At 36.1% G+C, this 18226-nt stretch overlaps 1 protein-coding gene across 1 annotated transcript in view; it reads right to left on the minus strand.

Moving 5' to 3' along the window:
• The window catches only part of Hcn1 (hyperpolarization activated cyclic nucleotide gated potassium channel 1), a 347574-nt gene that overhangs the window by 64867 nt on the left and 264481 nt on the right, over window positions 1-18226 (minus strand). The window contains exon 5 of the mRNA XM_034523345.2: window positions 15413-15559. Within this exon, the coding sequence (XP_034379236.1) occupies window positions 15413-15559 (147 nt within the window). The remainder of the gene's footprint in view (window positions 1-15412; window positions 15560-18226) is intronic.

Raw genomic sequence — 18226 nt, forward strand, 5'->3', positions numbered from 1 at the left:
ACCTGCCTCATCTAGGCTTACAGCCTGTAGAATAAATAGTTCCTATTCAAACTATACTCATGAAAGGAGGAAAGGTCAATTGAGAAAATGCCTCCTTAAGATTGGGTTGCAATCAGACAAGCTTACAGGGCATTTTTAATACTAGGGATCAATGCAAAAGGGCTGAGCTCATTATGGATATAGATACTCCTGGCCTGGTGGTCCTGGGTTCTATAAGAAAGCACACTGAGAAAGCCATGGGAAGCAAGGCAGTAAGCAGTACTCTTCCATGGTCTCTGCATCTGTTCTAGGTTGTCCTGCTTGAGTTGCTGTCCTGACTTCTTTCATTAACAGTGATATGGAAGTGTGAGCCAAATAAACCCTTTCCTCCACAAGTAGCTTCACCCATGGTCTTTCATTACAGCAATAGCAACACTAAGTAGGACACTGTGTAAGTTCCTATGGGTCTAGACAGTAACTTTCAGTACTTTCTCAAGGGGACCACAACATGTGTAAGTACCACTGATTCATGGGTTATTGAGTATGCTATGTTTTCTCATTTACTTATAATTAAAAACCAATTGAACTATTAACAGAGTTATATCAATGAGCCAAATAGGTCTCAGAAAGATGATTTAACAAAACTCACATGAAATTCAAGAAACGAAGCCAATTTTTAGAGAACTAGTCTGTCATTCTTAGAGCATTGTTGTCTACCAGTGGGGGTCACCAGCCACATGGAGTTTCTGAATAACCAAAGTGTAGATTGTATGCCTGAAAATTGACTTTTTTTCAGCTTGCTGAATTCTAATCAGCTTAAGTGAAAAGTTCAAAACTTGTCAGATTTAGAAAAATATGTCTGGATGATCTTGGACAGGCAAACAGACTTTTTGAGCTGTGAAATATATGAAGTCTACATATAGGTTGTTTCTGAGGAAAATCTGGCATCCACATCAAGATGTGTTATAAACATGAAAAAATGTGTTCCAGATTGTGTACTGTAGACTATAAAAAACAAAACCAGTCACTTTAATGATGATTTTTACATATACTGCATTCTAAAACTACATTTAAATAGCCACATATAATTTCATAGTTTTTCTTGTCATTAATGAAACTACTGGAAACTTTAACGAGACTTATGATTCTGTTTCTACTGGACAGTGACCATTCTTACAAAGTAACCTCGTGTCCATGAACATCTTTACTACATGTATACCATGTGCACTGTGTGAACAGAGCCTGCAGAAACCAGAAAAAGGGTTCAGAATTCTAAAGCAGTAATTACAGACAGTTGGGTCTGCCAAATCAGTGTTGGGAGCTGAACCTGGGTCCTCTGAAAAAAGCAACAAATGTTCACACCTCTTCCCTAAAACTGGCCCTTAAGGGACAGACGTATCCAAATGCCTGTGATGCTTTTCTCTTCTGTCCTGTCGAAAAGGTTCCCAAATTCCTTATCCTAAATTCCTCCCTTAGTCTTATCCTAAATTTCTTCCTTCTGCCTAACAAGAAAGAAACTGGAAGTGCCTTAGAGGTCTCATACTGCTCTCTGCCATTAATGTTTTGTGTTGGTGACACAGTATTTGTATCATGGTTTAGTTTGATCCATGTTAAATAAGATTTAAATTCTAAGACTCCAAGAATAAAAAATAAGTATATTGAAATGGCTAACCAAAGTTAATTTTAAGTGTCCTTTCTTCTAAGGATGTCATATGGATGAGAGCATCACTTAAAGCACTTGAGAAAGCACATTAAAATAATAAAAAAATTAAAAATTTAAAAAGAATCAAAGCATTTCTATGTCGTGTTAAGGTTTTCTAAAACATAGTATACTAGGCTCCACTCCAGATTTACAGAACCTGAATCTAAACCTGTGCGGGATATGACTCAAAGTCTACTTACATAGTCAAGTATGCTTCCTAAAATAAGTGAGTACCCGGAAGCTAAAATCTGGTGGAAGGAGGAAGTTATGTATGCATATATTCAACATAAGTTAATTATAAATAATAAAAATAGCTTTGCAAACGTCAAGGGATAATACATAATAAAACTTTTTTCTTGACAGAACAGAGTTGAAAGTGAGCTGTAATTTACATTGCATTATAATAAAAGAGTTGGCAGTTACTTTGAAAGAAAACTTTTCCTCGTTTCGAAATTGCAACTAACATGCATTTGACAGTTTGACTCCTAAACTACAGGATATTTAATTAAGTATATAAGAAACTAACCTCAGAAAAGGATGCATTATTGTTTTATAAATGTTTTGAAAGTGTATCTAGATGTTGAATGACAATATAAAAAACCTGCTCTCACTTAACTTTAAAATATTTCCCTTGGTTCTATGTATCTAAGATGGAAGATTTCAGCCTGTTTCTCTAATCAGGATGTTCTCTTTGGCCTTCTAGAAAGCTTTTGTTGCAAGTGTTCAATAATTTGAGTGTCAAATACTATGAATTAAACTTCAAGGTTAAGAAATATTTATCTTTAATATTTCAATTATTGGGGTCAAAAGAGTTACAGGTAGAACAGGAATGACCATCAGTGGTATATAGTTTCCCAAGTTTAATTTTGTTTGATTTCCTGGCATTGAGACTAGCCAGTTATATAGTTTTTATTAGCAAATTAGCTTTAGCTTTTTTTCTGAAAAAAAAAAAAAAGAAAAAAAATCTGTTTACCTCAACACTGTTGCAGGCATAGTGCACATTTCTCCTTGTTTCCCTTTTTCTATACTTTATGACAATTCCCCAAATTACAACCTGTATCTCAGTGCCATTCTTTATCATAACTAATGGTCCATTTTGGGTTTAGTTACATTATATATTTAAAACTAAATAAATAGAGAGTAAACCTAGATGGCAATTGCTTTTAAATAATGTAGACTCTAATATTTTCCAGCAATACTGGCTTCAAAACCCAGGTATACTATTAATTACTAGGAGAACATTCTTCGAGTTTTGAGTCAAACTGACACCATTTATATCAGTTAGGATTTTATATGTGTTATATGTGCCGCTCAGTGTCATAGATAGCTGTGTTTCCTCCAAAATGTATACACTAGCAATTACAAATTCATTAAAGAAAACCCATTTAAATGTGATAGAGTTAAAACAAAGTCAAATTGGGGTAACTGTATATGAGTATAGCCTAAAATGAATCCCGCTAGTGTTTCAGTCCTGACTTCTGGGCTTCTGGAAGTGTGCATAAATGCCTCTACCATTTCAGCCATCCAGCCTTTTACATCTTGTCATAGATGCCTATAATACACGGGAAGTTAGGTTTGTTTAAGTTGAGGAATGTAGTTGCCCTTTCTGCAGGTCTGCACCAATACTGCAGTTTCCCTGATCCTAGCATGTGAAGGCTACAAGAAATCTAGTGATAATGAATTTAAACAGACTTAGAAAAGTCTGTGCGCCTTGAGACCTTGTGAGGTTTTCAGTTTGGGGAGAAATGAGAGTATAGATGAAGCATTGGTTGCTGTAGTTCACACAGTGTGGAGAAGGTGTCATTGCTCTCGCTGGTGTATATGACATTGTGCACAGGCAGGCAGAAGACAATGGCTCTGAAGATCAGGATTAGAGATGGAGGATGGTGTCGTTTTATAGAAACATGTTGAATTCCATGCTGCCTACACATAACATAACATTTATCAGTTTAATCATTCAAAGTATCAAGACTACAAGTATAAATTAAATCCTTAATTATCTCTACTACTTGTACCTGAAAATGTTTTTAATCACAATTAAAACTCTAACAATTTAAACATGAGCTCTAGCTTGCTTCTCCTAACCTGGCAACCTGTGTTCTTCTCTCTCTATGGGTTTGACTATTACACACATTAGAAATTTAAAATTTTAACAAAAGACTAATTTTCAGTCTTGGAAATAGTTATTGTGGTAGAAATGGGTAATGTTTGAGTAGGTCTTTCTCTCATTAAAATAACACAAATTGCTGTATCTGCTCTCTCCATTTCTGGCTTCCCTAGTTAATTGAAAGTTAAAAAAAACAGTGAAGTCTTAAACAGACATCAGCATTGAAAGAAAATGGGATCTGGGAAGCGTGTAAAATGATTATAAAGCAAATTTTGCCTGCTGTGATTTGTACAATGTACTTGTATACATTATGAACATATTTGAAAAAAGTTAACATTCAATTTCTGTTTTAGTATAGAATCTTAATACAAACTATAAATTTTTATCTATTAGAATTGAAATATTTAAGGTAACTGCCACTCAGCAAGAATTGAAAGAACAGAAATAATAACTTACCCATGTAGACTTAGTTAAATTTGTAATTTTAAAAACACTATATATCACCTTATTTAATATTTGCAATAAGTATGGAAAACTGTTATTATTAACTTGAATTTGAAAGGGAATTGTAGGCAGAAATCATTCTCTTCTTCACTGACATACATAGATTAAAAAGAATTACCTTGGAATGATTTTAAAACCACAAAATATTTCTAGGTTATATAAGATGTCCTTTTATATACCTCATTCCATTTTACCAAGTGTTTGTGATCATTACCATAGATATTTTTTACATTTGAAATCATTATTCCAGAGCAAGTAGCTGGTGACTGATTTTGTATTTTAGTAGTACTTGTTCTAAAATTTTATTTGTATATTGTTCCAGAATCTAGTCCATTTGTCTCTTCACTCACCACAAGAGTCACATCATTTTGCTTTAAGGAATTAAGCTTGTTTAAAGATAAAGAAACAAGTTGCAGATAAATGGTGTTTGCTATAACTTTTAAAATTTATTTTGTTTGAAAAAAGAAATTTTTAGTAAGATGATATGTATCTCGTGCAGATGTGGTATATAATAAGGATGTGTGTATATTTCTAGAAAATAATTAAAATTCAACATTAAACAAAATATTAGGTTTGATATTTTAATAATTTATAACATAAATAATTATTATGATATATTTTAATTTTTTAATTCTGTGAAACAACTGTGGAAGTAATTTGTATCACTAAATATAACACTGCACAATCACACTACAACACTAAACATTCCTCTTTGGTACTGTTGTTGTCTGCCACACAAGTGTGTTCTCGCTTACAATCAGTTTAAAACATATTTTCCTTCAAGTTCATTTAAACAGTGTGAAGCACATATTGTTTTTTTTTTCACTTATTTAATTTATAAAGTTCAAAATGTACTGTGAAGTGGTTCAGAACAATTAAAATAAATGTTGTAAGAACATAAATCATGTGCACTACTAGGGTAGGGAAAGTAATTTTTAAATTCTCAAAATTCTAAGAACTCTAAGATCTCAAAGATTTCATGTCATAGTGTGTTATGGCTATTCTTTGTTGTCAACTTGACTATATCTGGAATAAACTACAGTCTAGAAATGGAGGGCACACCTGTGAAACAAATCTTCAGTCAGGAAGACAACATGCTTTTGATCCAGATCTATACACATTTTTAATCCATATCTTAAGGCAAACCCTTAATCTGGGCCAAACCTTCTGCTAGGGACCTATATAAGGACAATGGAAGAAGAAAGACAGTGTTTGTTTTTAGCCTTCTTGCATTCACTTTGCCAGAACATTCACTGAAGCCTACTTCTTTGGGCATCCAGCTTATGCAGAAGACCAGCTGAAACACCCAGCCTCATGGCAGCCCTCTCTACGCTCTCTGCACCAGTTCCTACCTGCTGGTTCCAGCCCTGGTTGAGTTCCTGTTCTGACTTCCTTTGGTGATGGACTACAATGTAGAAGTGCAAGCTAATAAACCCTTTCCTCCCCAGCTTGCTTTTTGGCCCTGGTGTTTCATCACAACAGTAGAAACCCTAAGACGCAGTGTGCCATTTCTATTAGTCTTGTGACATCTGACTTTCAATATATGGTAGGCTCAGATCTTTGCAAGTGGTGTTGGTTCTCTGTCATTTTTCCATCTCACTTCACAGTCTATAGAGAGTCATCTATACTGGCATGCCATCCGATAGTGGCAATAATATGTTTTTTTTTTTTTTTTTGATGATGTGATATCAAAAACAAAATTCCTCAAACAGTTAATGTACTGTTTTCCCTAACATTATGTTTATAAAACCAGTGTTATTATCATACAATTATCTTTATCGTCACAACCACCCCACCACCCTCACTAAACACCATCATTATTACTTCTAAATGACATTCATCACAGTAGTGGTTTGAATGTGAGATGCCTCTTATAGGCTTACATAATTGAATACTTGCCCCTCCCCAGCTGGTGGCACCATTTCTAAAAACTGTGTAACCATTAGATGGTAGTCCCTTGTTGGAGGACATAGGTTACTGGGGTCAAGCCTTGACATTTTGTATCCTGGAACCCATTTCCAGTTCTCTCTTCACTTCCTGAGTGTAAATTCAGTGTCACTAGCTAGTCACCTGCTCCTGCCACCACACACATTCTTGCTCTTCTGCTGTTTCTTCACAGCAGAACTGTATCCCCTGAAGCTGGAAGCCATGGTGATGCCTTACTCAAGTTGTTATTGTTAGGTATTTTATCATGGCAAGAGATGAGGCACTAAGGCAATTATCTTATGCCATAGATGCTGAGATAATCTTCCAAGGCTAAGTAAAAAATGAGAATCTGTGACTAATTTCGTAATGTAATAAGATACTTTATAGTTCATATGTGTATTTGGGGTGCTAGTTTTAAAAATGAAGATATGTTTTGTGTAATTTTCTCAGGTCATAGTTCTAAAGTCATGGAAAGCAAGTAATTGCATTTGGATCAGCGGAGAACCTTGCTGAGAATGTTTCCTCTAAGGCCAATGAGAAGGCTTAGTGAGCACAGGTACTTGTTAGCAAGAATTGTGGCCTGAATTCAATCCACAAACTACTACCCGACCCTGGAACCAAAATAAAGGAAGGAAAGGGAACCCTCTAGCAACTTGATCTCTGGCTTTCACAGATAAACCATAGCTTGGGTACAACTAAACACACACACACACACACACACACACACACACAACCACACACACACACAACCACACAAAGGCACATACTAAATTAAGGTAATACCTTTTAAGTGTATTCATCTTAAATCTTAGTTTCCTTCTAACTATGTTAATAAATAATTGATCGATACACTGGCTAATCAGGGCGACTTTTAAATTTGGTCTTCAGTCACCTTCGTTATTTTAGTGTGAGTTCTATTGTTTAGTCATCTTTTCTAACTTCACAAACAATAATTTCACCACGATTTTAGTTATGGGGAAAGGGTTGGCTTTTCTCAACAGAAACAAAATAGTTTATTAATGAAAAAAACAATCCTATATTTAATTTGTCTTTACAAACTTGTTCTATCTTAAATTATTGTTGAACAAAAAGTTCTTTATTCAGCAATTTGTTTCCTTCTTTCTGGAACAAAGGAAAAACTGAATTAGAAACCTGATTTAGTATAGACTCTGTTTTACCATATTCTCTTTGTTTGCACCTTACCTTCTACCCTTTGATCTAGTCACATTTGCTTCCACATTCAGAGTAAACTTTTCCTTTGCGGCCTTCCCTGAGTGCTCTCAGCCTCCGTGAACACACTTGTTTCTGTCAGCTATTTTCGTCTATGTAGTCTTGTTCTGCCAATTAACTATGGGTGATTTCCTACATCTTCTGGATTTCTCCTAATGGGTTTTTGCTTTTAACTTCTCTTTCTTTTCAGTTTTCTAGTTTATTTGACTTTATTTTTGTCTTTTCCAGTATAGAGATATTCCTTTGAGGCTGAAACCTGCTTCTCTTTATTTGCCTTTCTGGTCATGTCTTGGTCAATATCTTGCACACATTTAAAAAGAAAAATCAATGTAAGTGGTTTTCCATCTCAAACAATAACAACATCAAAAAACTCTAAGCCAAGAGGGAAAAGACTTAAATTCTTTGTGGATATTGTTTGGAATTAGAACCTCCATAAGGTCACACATATCTTTTTTATCTAATCACATAAGTACATGATAATTTGGCATTTTGTTACTTGTGTGTGTTACATAAGTACATGATAACTTGAGGAGTTAGGCATAGCTTTATGATGCAATGCATTTCACCTATTTTGTTAATTTTAACAAAATGAAATTTAGGAGGCATTTTTAAATACAGAAGTCTATTTAACAGTTATTCAAAATTACACTAAGTATTCACTCAAATTTTGCTTTCTTGTGTTAAAAAAATCTACTTTACAAATTAAAGGTCAGAGGACAGGATGATACTCTCAGCCCATTTCATGGTCTGTGAGAATGAAGTATACTGACGTTTTAAATTCTCCTGGGACACATGATCGGTACCTATTTTCAGCCCACATCTCTTCACACTCCATTGTTTAAAAATAGAACGGTTCTGAACTTTGGAGACTGGCTTGGAAGGGCATTAACCTCTTTCTTGACTGTTAGGTTTGCCATTCTTCTTCAGTGTGTTCAGTATAATATGGATCGTGCTAAAAATAGACCCTCTTCTTCATCAACCCTCCAACAAGGACTCATACACATGGGGTAGAGTTCACTGAATTTTCTAATTAGATTTTATTTTTAAATATATTGCTGGCATCTGTTAAAGCACACATCAGTCTTATGATCTTCATATTTCAATGTCAAGTTTTGATGCTTGAGGCATTGTCTCCAGAGAGATGACTGCTGAAACGAAGGAAGAACTATTAGCAGATTGTTTGAATAAATTCCAAAAGAAATGGAACATACAATAAGGCCTACTTTGGCATCGCCTGAATAATACTTTAAATTTAATTTGAGTACTTTATACGTAGTTACACTTTTCATTCCAAACATGTCTTTACTGTACTAGAAGTGCTATTAAGACTACAGTAATAGGCGACTGCATTGAATTATGTGACTATTTAAGACTTATTTTAAGATGTTTGCTATGTTCTGGGCATGTTCCTGATCTTTTAGTTATTTTTCCATCTTAGTTTTAACCACACCCTATTGAGTAGTTAATATTATCAAATTTTTGCATTTAAAAAAGCTGAAAAGAATAACAAATGGTTTAAGAAATAGCTTAAAGTGATACATTTAATTATTGCTGACTAGTGGTATGATACTGTACAATAGATAGGTCCTAAGCTGCCTCTCAGAAACATGTGTTCATTCACTATTTCTTACGGAGAGGGAAGAACATGTACACTTAAAACTGCCACCAAAGAATTTAGTATTTCTAAAGCAGTGGTTTTATATCTGTGGGTCTTGACCCCTTGGGGGTTCATCAACGCTCTCAAAGTTATGATGTAGAGACGAAATAATTTTATGGTAGAAGGTCACCCCAATATGAGGAACTGTATTAAAGGCTTGCAGCATAAGGAAGGCTGAAAACTACTGATCTAAAGCAAAGAAAGTTGGCTATGTTCAGATGTCCGGGATGATATAAAGTACCTAAAGGTCAGAGATGCCCAAGTCAGCAAGTGTGTAATTTTGACAGCCACAGAACACTGAGATTATAAACAGAAGAGATGGTACATACATCACAATGTGACTTCAGGGTTAACAGACTAATCTTCTGGGTACTATCTTAAAGAATTTTTCTTAGAAAATTGTACTTGTTCTTTTACTTTTAACTAGAGGATGTCAGCTCACAGTGAAATAAGGGGAGTTTTGGGGCAAAGCTGTAACCATGTCATTCCCAGAACACTGAAAATTTCATAAAGCTCAGTGTTCAGTTATGAGGCTTAGCCAGTGCTGGGCTGACAAGAACCTCTTTCCCTGTGAATCTCTCTTATCCTTGATGTGTCACTACCTGGTTGTGGATGGGGCAATCGGCAACAACTGCTTGACAGTTCATTGAGTATACTCTGTGCATACCGTGTTGGTGATTATAGTGGTTCATTTGGGCTTCTGTGGAGAGAAGTATCAGATGACCTGGCTTAAAAACAGTATAAATTTATTTACTAAGTTTTGATGGGTAAGATGTCTAAGATTGAAGTAATACAAGTTTGTGTTTGGCATCATCTTTTAAGGCATGATATGGCAGAATAAACAAGATGTTTCTGAGATCTCTTTCATAAAGGACAGTATTCACATCCACAAATATTATATCATGGCCGAATTACTAACCAAGCTTCAGTTACCATCATCTGAATTTGATGACAGAGAGACATACTATCTTCCATATATTCCACCAATGTCACTAGTTTGTTGTAAGCACAAGACTATTCATGTGCCTCCCATAAATTGCTCCATTGACAGTCACTCCCACCCCATATTTCTTAACTTATGCTTGACACCCAACCCCTCATTACACACAGAGAATCAAAGTGCATAATGGCTACGTATATAAAGCAGAGCTACATAGCACACACTGCACACACAGCAAAAACAATTACGAAAGAACATTTTTGTAAACAGTAAGGAAAAGTATATAGGCCGTAGTCAAACGTGCAATGACACTAAGCTATACGAATGGAGGTCATCATGCTGAGTACTGTTGTTCCCCTCCCCTGAGTACCACTGCTTCTAGGACAAACGTTCCAGTTACACTGCTAATCAATGATTCTTCGAGACCAGTTGCCATGTATGCAATCCCTAATTATTTGTACTTATTTATATAATAATTAATTAATATAAGTTATATGTGGGGTGGGGAATGGTGCAGAAATCGAAGTGCACAATGTCCTCCTTTCGCTAAAGCTCCTTGTCTGACAGAACAGACAATACCCAAGTAAACCTTAAGAGAAACCAAGGCAAAGAAGTGAGTGCACAGAAAATGTGATGGAAAATGTTTACAGAGGAGCTCGCCTGGATGAATCGCCCTGGAAAGAGTTCTCTGATGAATTAACATTAGTATTGAGACTTGAATAATAGGCATGAGCCAATTAATTTGTTAAAGATTTTCAGCAACATTTTCTCTAACATAAAGGAAAGCTAAGTTGCCTAACTTTTGCTATGATTGAGTATTTGTTCAGACATGTTTGGATTTTTTTTAGACTCATATTTCATTTCCATAATGACTTTTGTTGTTGTTCTAGTTTGATGACTGTTCCTATGATAAAATACTCTGACCCAAAGTGACTTGGCTTTATTTGACTTATAATTTCAAACAGAATTCTATCATTCAGGAAGTCAGAAAAGAACTAGAAGAAGAAACAATGAAAATATGCTGCTTGTTTACTTACTCTCAGGGTCGTTCTGAGGATCACCTGCATAGGGGTATAACTCCCACAGTGGGCTGGGTCAGGTTATATCATTTAACAATTAAGACAAGTGCCAATAGCCATGCCCATGTGTTAACCTGATCTAGACAATTCCTTAACAGAAGCTCTTCTCTCAGTTGACTCTATTCCCTGTTAAATTGATACATCAGGCTAATGAAGACAGTTATTTTTCTTCCATATTACTTTTACTGGTTTTTCTAATACTCATTAAAACATTCAGTCTTTATTTTTTATTTTGTTATTCCTACATCAGAGAAATTTTTTCCCATTATTATAGGGATGGCAAATGGTTCCATTTCTAGGAGTTGTAATTGTATAAAGCAGCCATGATCCTGACTTGGGTTTTCGGTCAAGATTATTATAAAGAATATCATCTATTCAGCAAACATTTTATGAGTTATTGGTACATACTGATCCTTAGAGATACAAACGTGATTATGAAACAGATTGTCTCATGACACGGGATTGCAGTCGTGAAAGAGACAATGAATTCCCAAATGATAATCATTGTAGGGAGACAAAGTGGTCATGAAAAAAATTTATTTATGCAGTATGGAATTCCTGGTAAGAATGAGTAATGAAAGCATAACTAAGATGAATAAAAGATTGAGGAATAAACAGGATAAAGAAAGGAAATAATTTTTTAATGGTGAACAATTAGTATAAAGACGTAAAGATGGAGAAAGCCCATAAAGTCTCTCCTTTGACATTGGAAGGAAGTTGTGCTTCCTTTAGAAAATGAAACTTCATGTTCAAGTTCTAGGAAAAGCATGACACTGTCAGAGTTAGATTCTACTAAAGTCAACATGGCAGCCCGATTATATTTCAGCTGCTGAGGAAAGCAACATTTAATCTGGCAACCTTGGGAGTTAGAAGGTGGGGGACCCCATAGAATATACCAGAGAACTGGGAGGTGAGAGACTCTCAGGACACAAAGGGAGGGACCCAGTTGTAATGCTGTATAACAGGGTGAGGGAACTCATAGAGTCCAACTCCAGTCAAAACACACCAGGCATCAAGAGGAGGGATGGGGTTGCCATCTCACAGTCAAAAACTGTGACCCAGAATTGTTCCTGTCTGAAAGAACTGCAGGGATAAAAATGGAGAAGACCCTGAGGAAAATGAGGTTCAGCAACAGGCCCAATTTGAGATCCAGCTCAAGGGGAGGCCCCAAGACCTAACACTATTACTGATGCTATGGTATGCTCACAAAAAGGGACCTATCATGGCTGCCCTCTGAAAGACCCAAAAAAGCAGCTGAAAGAGTCAGATGGAGATATTTGCACCCAACCAATAGACAGAAGCTGCTGACACGTGTGGTTAAATAAGGAAAAAGCTGGAAGAAGCTGAGGAGGAGGGCGATCTTATAAGAAGAGTAGCAGTCTCAACTAACCTGGACCCCTGCGATCTCTCAAACACTGAGTCACCAACCAGGCAGCATAAACCAGCTGATATGAGTCCCTGAATACATATACACCAGAAGACTCCTGGGTCTGGACTCAGGGAAGATGCACCTAAGCCTCAATAGACTAGAGACACCAGGGAGTGGGGAGGTCTGGTGGGGTGGTGGTGGGGTAGTAGTGGCGTGGTGGAGACATCCTTGTGGAGATGGAGTTGAGGCAAAATATATGGGATGTGGAATAGATAGAGGGTGGACAGGGAGGGGGATAAAGTCTAGACTGTAAAAAAAAAAAAGATTAAATAAAAAGAAGAGAGAGATTTAAGAAAAAATGTTGCAGCAAAAGATACCAAGATCCAGAGAACATGTTATTTGAATAGATAAAACAAATTGGTAACAACTTGGTGGCTAATGGATTGTAAGAAATAACAAAATGGTAGGTTCATGGTGATACAGAAAAGAATGAACACTGGATTCTTTCCTATTGAAGGTCAGAATGAGTCACGGTGTAGCACGAGAGTGGGAGGCAGAGCACACAGCACACAAAACGTTCCTAGTCAGTTTATATGACATTGTGTTTTCTGTTCTTTTCTTTTAGTCACAGTGGACTACGACACACAGAGCAAAACTTCTTAAAGTCCACTTTATACTTGTTCTATTAGCTTTTTACTGTGTTTCATGAAATATTAAGCTATGATTCAAATGTTCTCTAGCCTTCATATAGGAAACCCTGAGACTTATCATACCTTCCTCTCTTTACCTTTACCTTTGTTTCTGTCACTGTCTTGGGGTGCCTCTGTCTCTCTCCTGCGTCCTGGCCTAATCCATCTCTAAACTTCTCTCGACCCTTGAATACCTTAAACTGGTTCATTTGTCTTATGATTTGGATACAAAAATAACCAAAAGATCTGTATTCCAGTAAACAATATAAAATGATATTTTAAGAAATAAAATAAAAGAACTGCTTAAAAATCAGTAAAAATACAAAATACATTAAAGTTATTTTCTACAAAGCCCAAAGATGCATGCATTCTAACTCTATTGAAAAGAACTAGGAGAACCAAGTCATAACAACTGATATTCATTTTAGTTGCACATTTTATAGCTTTTCACTCTGCAAGTAAGTTTTAGTGGATACAACAACTGCAGTTTAGAGATGGCTATAAAGGAAAAAAATTGAGATGAAAATATTTGTGTTGCTTAGTTTATGTTAAATGGGTAAAGAATTGTAAGAAGAAAAACTAAAATACAGATCAAGAGACTCCTGGTTAAGGACATTTCAAGGCAAAGGTAAAGAGAAGAAATAAAAAAGCAATAGAAATGTAAGCAGAAAAGTAGTACACAAAGATTACAGACTAAGTGCTTTGGTTTCAGGGAAAAGGAAGAATAGATTGAGCCTTATATCAAAGAAGGAAGAGATAAAATGTGGTTTGAAGCTATGTATGATAAAAATTATTATTGTCGATGTTGATGAAAGACTATAAGCTGTCCATCTTGGCTATAGATCACTTTGTAAAGTGAAAGCAAGAATTAAAATATGTAAAGGTAGCTAGAAACAGAGTGTAGAAAGATTGAATTTATAATGTAACAACGAAATATTTTACTGAGCAGAGAAATGAAGAAACGATAGGTCATGTACATAAAAGATTAAGGTGTCTGATGTTTTAAGGGATAGTAAGAGGATCTAGCTTTAATCCTAGAAAAAACTAAGAAGGAACTGAAAATTTTGGGCAGTGCTGGTAGAGAAGAGAGCAAGGCATGCATGAGAAATGTGTTATGAATGTAAATCAGAGATAGAATTTGCAGAACACAGGTTATAAAAGAAGATCTAAAATAGAACTCAAATTTTACACTCAAAGTGACCCAAAAGAATAACTAAAATTTTACAGAAAGACTTTAAAAGTTAGTGCTTTTTGCTGAAAAAAAAAAAAAAAAAAGCTAATGACTTTGTTACATAACTTTTATGGTGCCAGGGGATATCGTATAGCTTTTAAGAAAATGGAATTAATGAAGACACTTAGAGTTAAATACATAGACTAAAAATGTGTGATGAAATAAATTGAAGGAATAAGTTCAAAGGCAGGGAATAAAACCCCGAAGTTTCAGTTGGTGTTTCAGAATAAAAAGGAAGAGCAAAGGAAGGAGGATTTTTGTCTTGTTAGCAATGTAGCAAAGTACTTGGAACAGCACAGAGATGGAGGATTCATTACCTGTAGGACTTTGATAACTTTTAAGGACTAAAAGTTGTTGTAAATACTTGGCAATTAAATGATAATATAACTATTAAATAGAAAATTCATAGGAAGTTTTGTAATTAGAGAAGTTGAGAACAAAGCACTGTTTGATGAAGGAATCAAGAGCATCTACTTTGGGTTTAGGAATGAAGGAAGCAACTGGTACCGGAGGGAAGTGTTTGGGGGAAGTGATGAGAACAGGATGCATAGTAAAGATTGCCTTTGGGTATTGCAAAATATCTTAATGAGATACACATGGCTGGCTTCTGGAAGCAGGTTAGCATCTCCAGACCAGGGTGCCAAGGATGAACTGAATAAATGTAGGACAGAGAGGATAAACTCTCAAAGATAAAACCTGAATAAGTGAATACTGTTGCTTAGCATAAAAAACAAATTGGGGAAATGAGGACAATATAGTCATAGAATACGCTTTTGAGACCCAAGAATATATAAATAGAATAAGAGTCATAAAAGAATGAGTTTCTGTTACTTCTTTTGCAATAGAAGTCTCTTAGGGAAGAAACAGAAAAGATGAATAAAGGTAACGATGTGTTAGCAGGTAGATCTAAGTAGAGACACAAAATAGATCAAAGAACTATCTAGATGAATACAACAAATGACAACAATGTATCATGCCGATGAAAACAGTAAATCTTACCTCTCTCAGAGGGTCATTAAGTTCACTGAGGATATTTTCCTCGTCGAAGATCTTGCCTTGGTACCGGTGCTCGTAGTAATCATGTATCTTCTGACGCATGTCAGCTGGTAACTTGTGGAACGACATGTATTGTTCCACTTGCTTATACTAAAAAGAAAGGAGAAAAATAGAACCATAAGTCATGTTGACCACCATCCTAGTATGTTACTGTACTATATTCAATAACATTGAAATAATTTGTAATAAAAAGAATAAATCCTTGCCAAAGCAGTAATTAGTTCATCAATGTCTAAGGTACTTACTGGTGTAATCCTGTCTAAAGAATTTTGCATAGGTGACAATATCCTAAAATCAATGGGATGTGGAGAAAAGGCATGGCAAAAACTTTCTGAAATAGAAATGATAAGGCCAGAATAAAAATGACAGTGTGGGTGCTATGCTTTACTAGCTGAGTTCTAGAAGAATTCAAGACACTGCTTGGATCTTCATTTGAAAGAGAAATTTCTCTGTATTTTTCCTAGTACAAAGGGGCTTTAGTGTTAAATGTTTAACTAATATCTGAATCTAGTTAACATTCGAAAATAGAGGCAAAGAACTTGACAGCTCTCTAATGTTCATAGATTCTTAAGTGATTAAAGATGTGGAGAAAACACTGAGCACATAAGAGAAGGCTCCAATTCAGGATGAAAGAGGATATCAGCATGAGACAGGTTCTCCAGAAGTTTTATAGGCAGACTGTAATTGAGATATTCAATTTTATTTGACTAATTTTTATATTTGATTGTTTACAAGACCCGAGGAAGGAGCAGCTTTTGGGAAAGGTCCATCTTAGGTGTAATTCTAGAGATGGCTTCTCTCTTTTATATTTATATAAACTAATACAAAATTCAGGTAAGCTAACAAACCAGATCATGAAAAAGTAGCATAAGAAAACAGATATTTGTCTGAGAAACCATTGGAAGAGTATTCCAGGTATTGAACCTGTATCTTAAAAAAAAAAAAAAAAAGTCTAACTGTGGGTCATGTATACATTAAACTTTGAGATGAATTCTCTGGGTGCTCCTAATGCAGATATTAAAAAATTAATATACTGAAGTTCTGGCTGGCTTTGATCAGCCTTATTCTAAACTCAACAGATATCTTCCTGGTTTTGTCTCATAAGTGCTGGGATTGAAGTCATGTGCCATCATACTTGGCTCAAAAGCAATAAATAATTTTTATTGTAGTGATGATAGAACCAATATAGAATCAAATTTCATGTTTTTACAATGGGTGATGTTACTGAAATGATTCTTTCATTAAACCACTAGTTCTCAACCAGTAGGTCATGAACCTTTTGTGTCACATATCAGATAAACTGAATAACAGGTATTTACATTACAATTTGTAACAGTAGCAAAATTACAGTTATAAAGTAGTAACAAAATAGTTTTGTGGTTGGGGTTACCACAACATGAGGAACTGTATTAAATGGTCCTTCCTAACTGCATTAGGAAGGTTTAGGACCACTGAGTTAAATAAACCACAAATGATATATTTTCTTTTTCTGATAACAGAGTCCTGCTTAAAGGTCTCTCTCTCTCTCTCTCTCTCTCTCTCTCTCTCTCTCTCTCTCTCTCTTTTCATTTTTATTGGTTATTTTATTTATTTACATTTCAAAAGTTATCCCCCTTCCCAGTTTCCTCTTCACAAAACCCCAACCCTTCCTCACTCCCCCTGCTTCTATGAGGGTGTTCTGTCATCCATTCACCCACTCCTGCCTCCCCACCCTGGTAGTACCCTAAACTGGGCATAGAGCCTTCACAGGAACAAGGGTCTCTCCTCCCATTGATGCCTGACAAAGCCATCCTCTGCTACATATCCAGCTGGAGCCATGGATCCCCCTATATGTACTCTTTGGTTGGTAGTTTAGTCTCTGAGAGCTTTGAGGTTCTAGTTGGTTGATACTGTTGTTCTTCCTATGGGGTTGCAAACCCCTTCAGCTTCTTCAGTCTTTGCTCTAACTTCTCCACTGGGGTCCCTGTGCTCAGTCCAATGTTTGGCTATGTGCATCCACATCTGTATTGGTTAGGCTTTGGCAGAGCCTCTCAGGGGACAGCTTTATCAGGTTCCTGTCAGTAAGGACTTCTTTGGTTTGTTTGTTTTTTGTTGTTTGTTGTTGTTGTTGTTGTTTTTCCCCAGTCAGAATCATTTATTTATTTATTTATTTATTTATTTATTTATACATTTTATTTTATTTACATTATATTTACATTTCAGATTGTATCCCCTTACCCCATTCCCCCCTCCACCCAGGAACCCCTTATCCCATCCCCCCTCCTCCTCCTTCTATGAGGGTGTGCCCCCACCTGCCCCCCACTCCCACCTCCCCACCCTCGAATTCCTCCCCAGTTGGTGTTCAGCCTTCATGGGACCAAGGATCTCCTTTCCCACCTATGCCTGATAAGGCCATCCTCCCCTACATATATAGCTGGAGTCATGGGTCCCTCCCTATGTGCTCCCTGGCCGGTGGTTTAGATCCTAGGGTGCTCTGGTTGGTTGGTATTTTTGCTCTCCTCTTGGTGCCACCAACCCTTTCAGCTCCTTCAGTCTTCTAATTCTCCTTTGGGAACCCTTGATCAGATCAATGGTTAGCTGTGAGTATCTGCCTCTGGATATGTCAGACTCTGGTAGACCTCTGAGGAGATAGCTATATCAAGCTCCTGTCAGCATGCACTTCCTGACATCCATATCAGAGTCTATCTTTGGTGACTGCACCAGAGATAGATACCAAGGTAGAATGGTCTCCAGACAGCCCCTCCTTGAGTTTCTGTC

This window comes from Arvicanthis niloticus, chromosome 19 (genome assembly GCF_011762505.2).
Source record: "Arvicanthis niloticus isolate mArvNil1 chromosome 19, mArvNil1.pat.X, whole genome shotgun sequence".
Lineage (NCBI taxonomy): Eukaryota > Metazoa > Chordata > Mammalia > Rodentia > Muridae > Arvicanthis > Arvicanthis niloticus.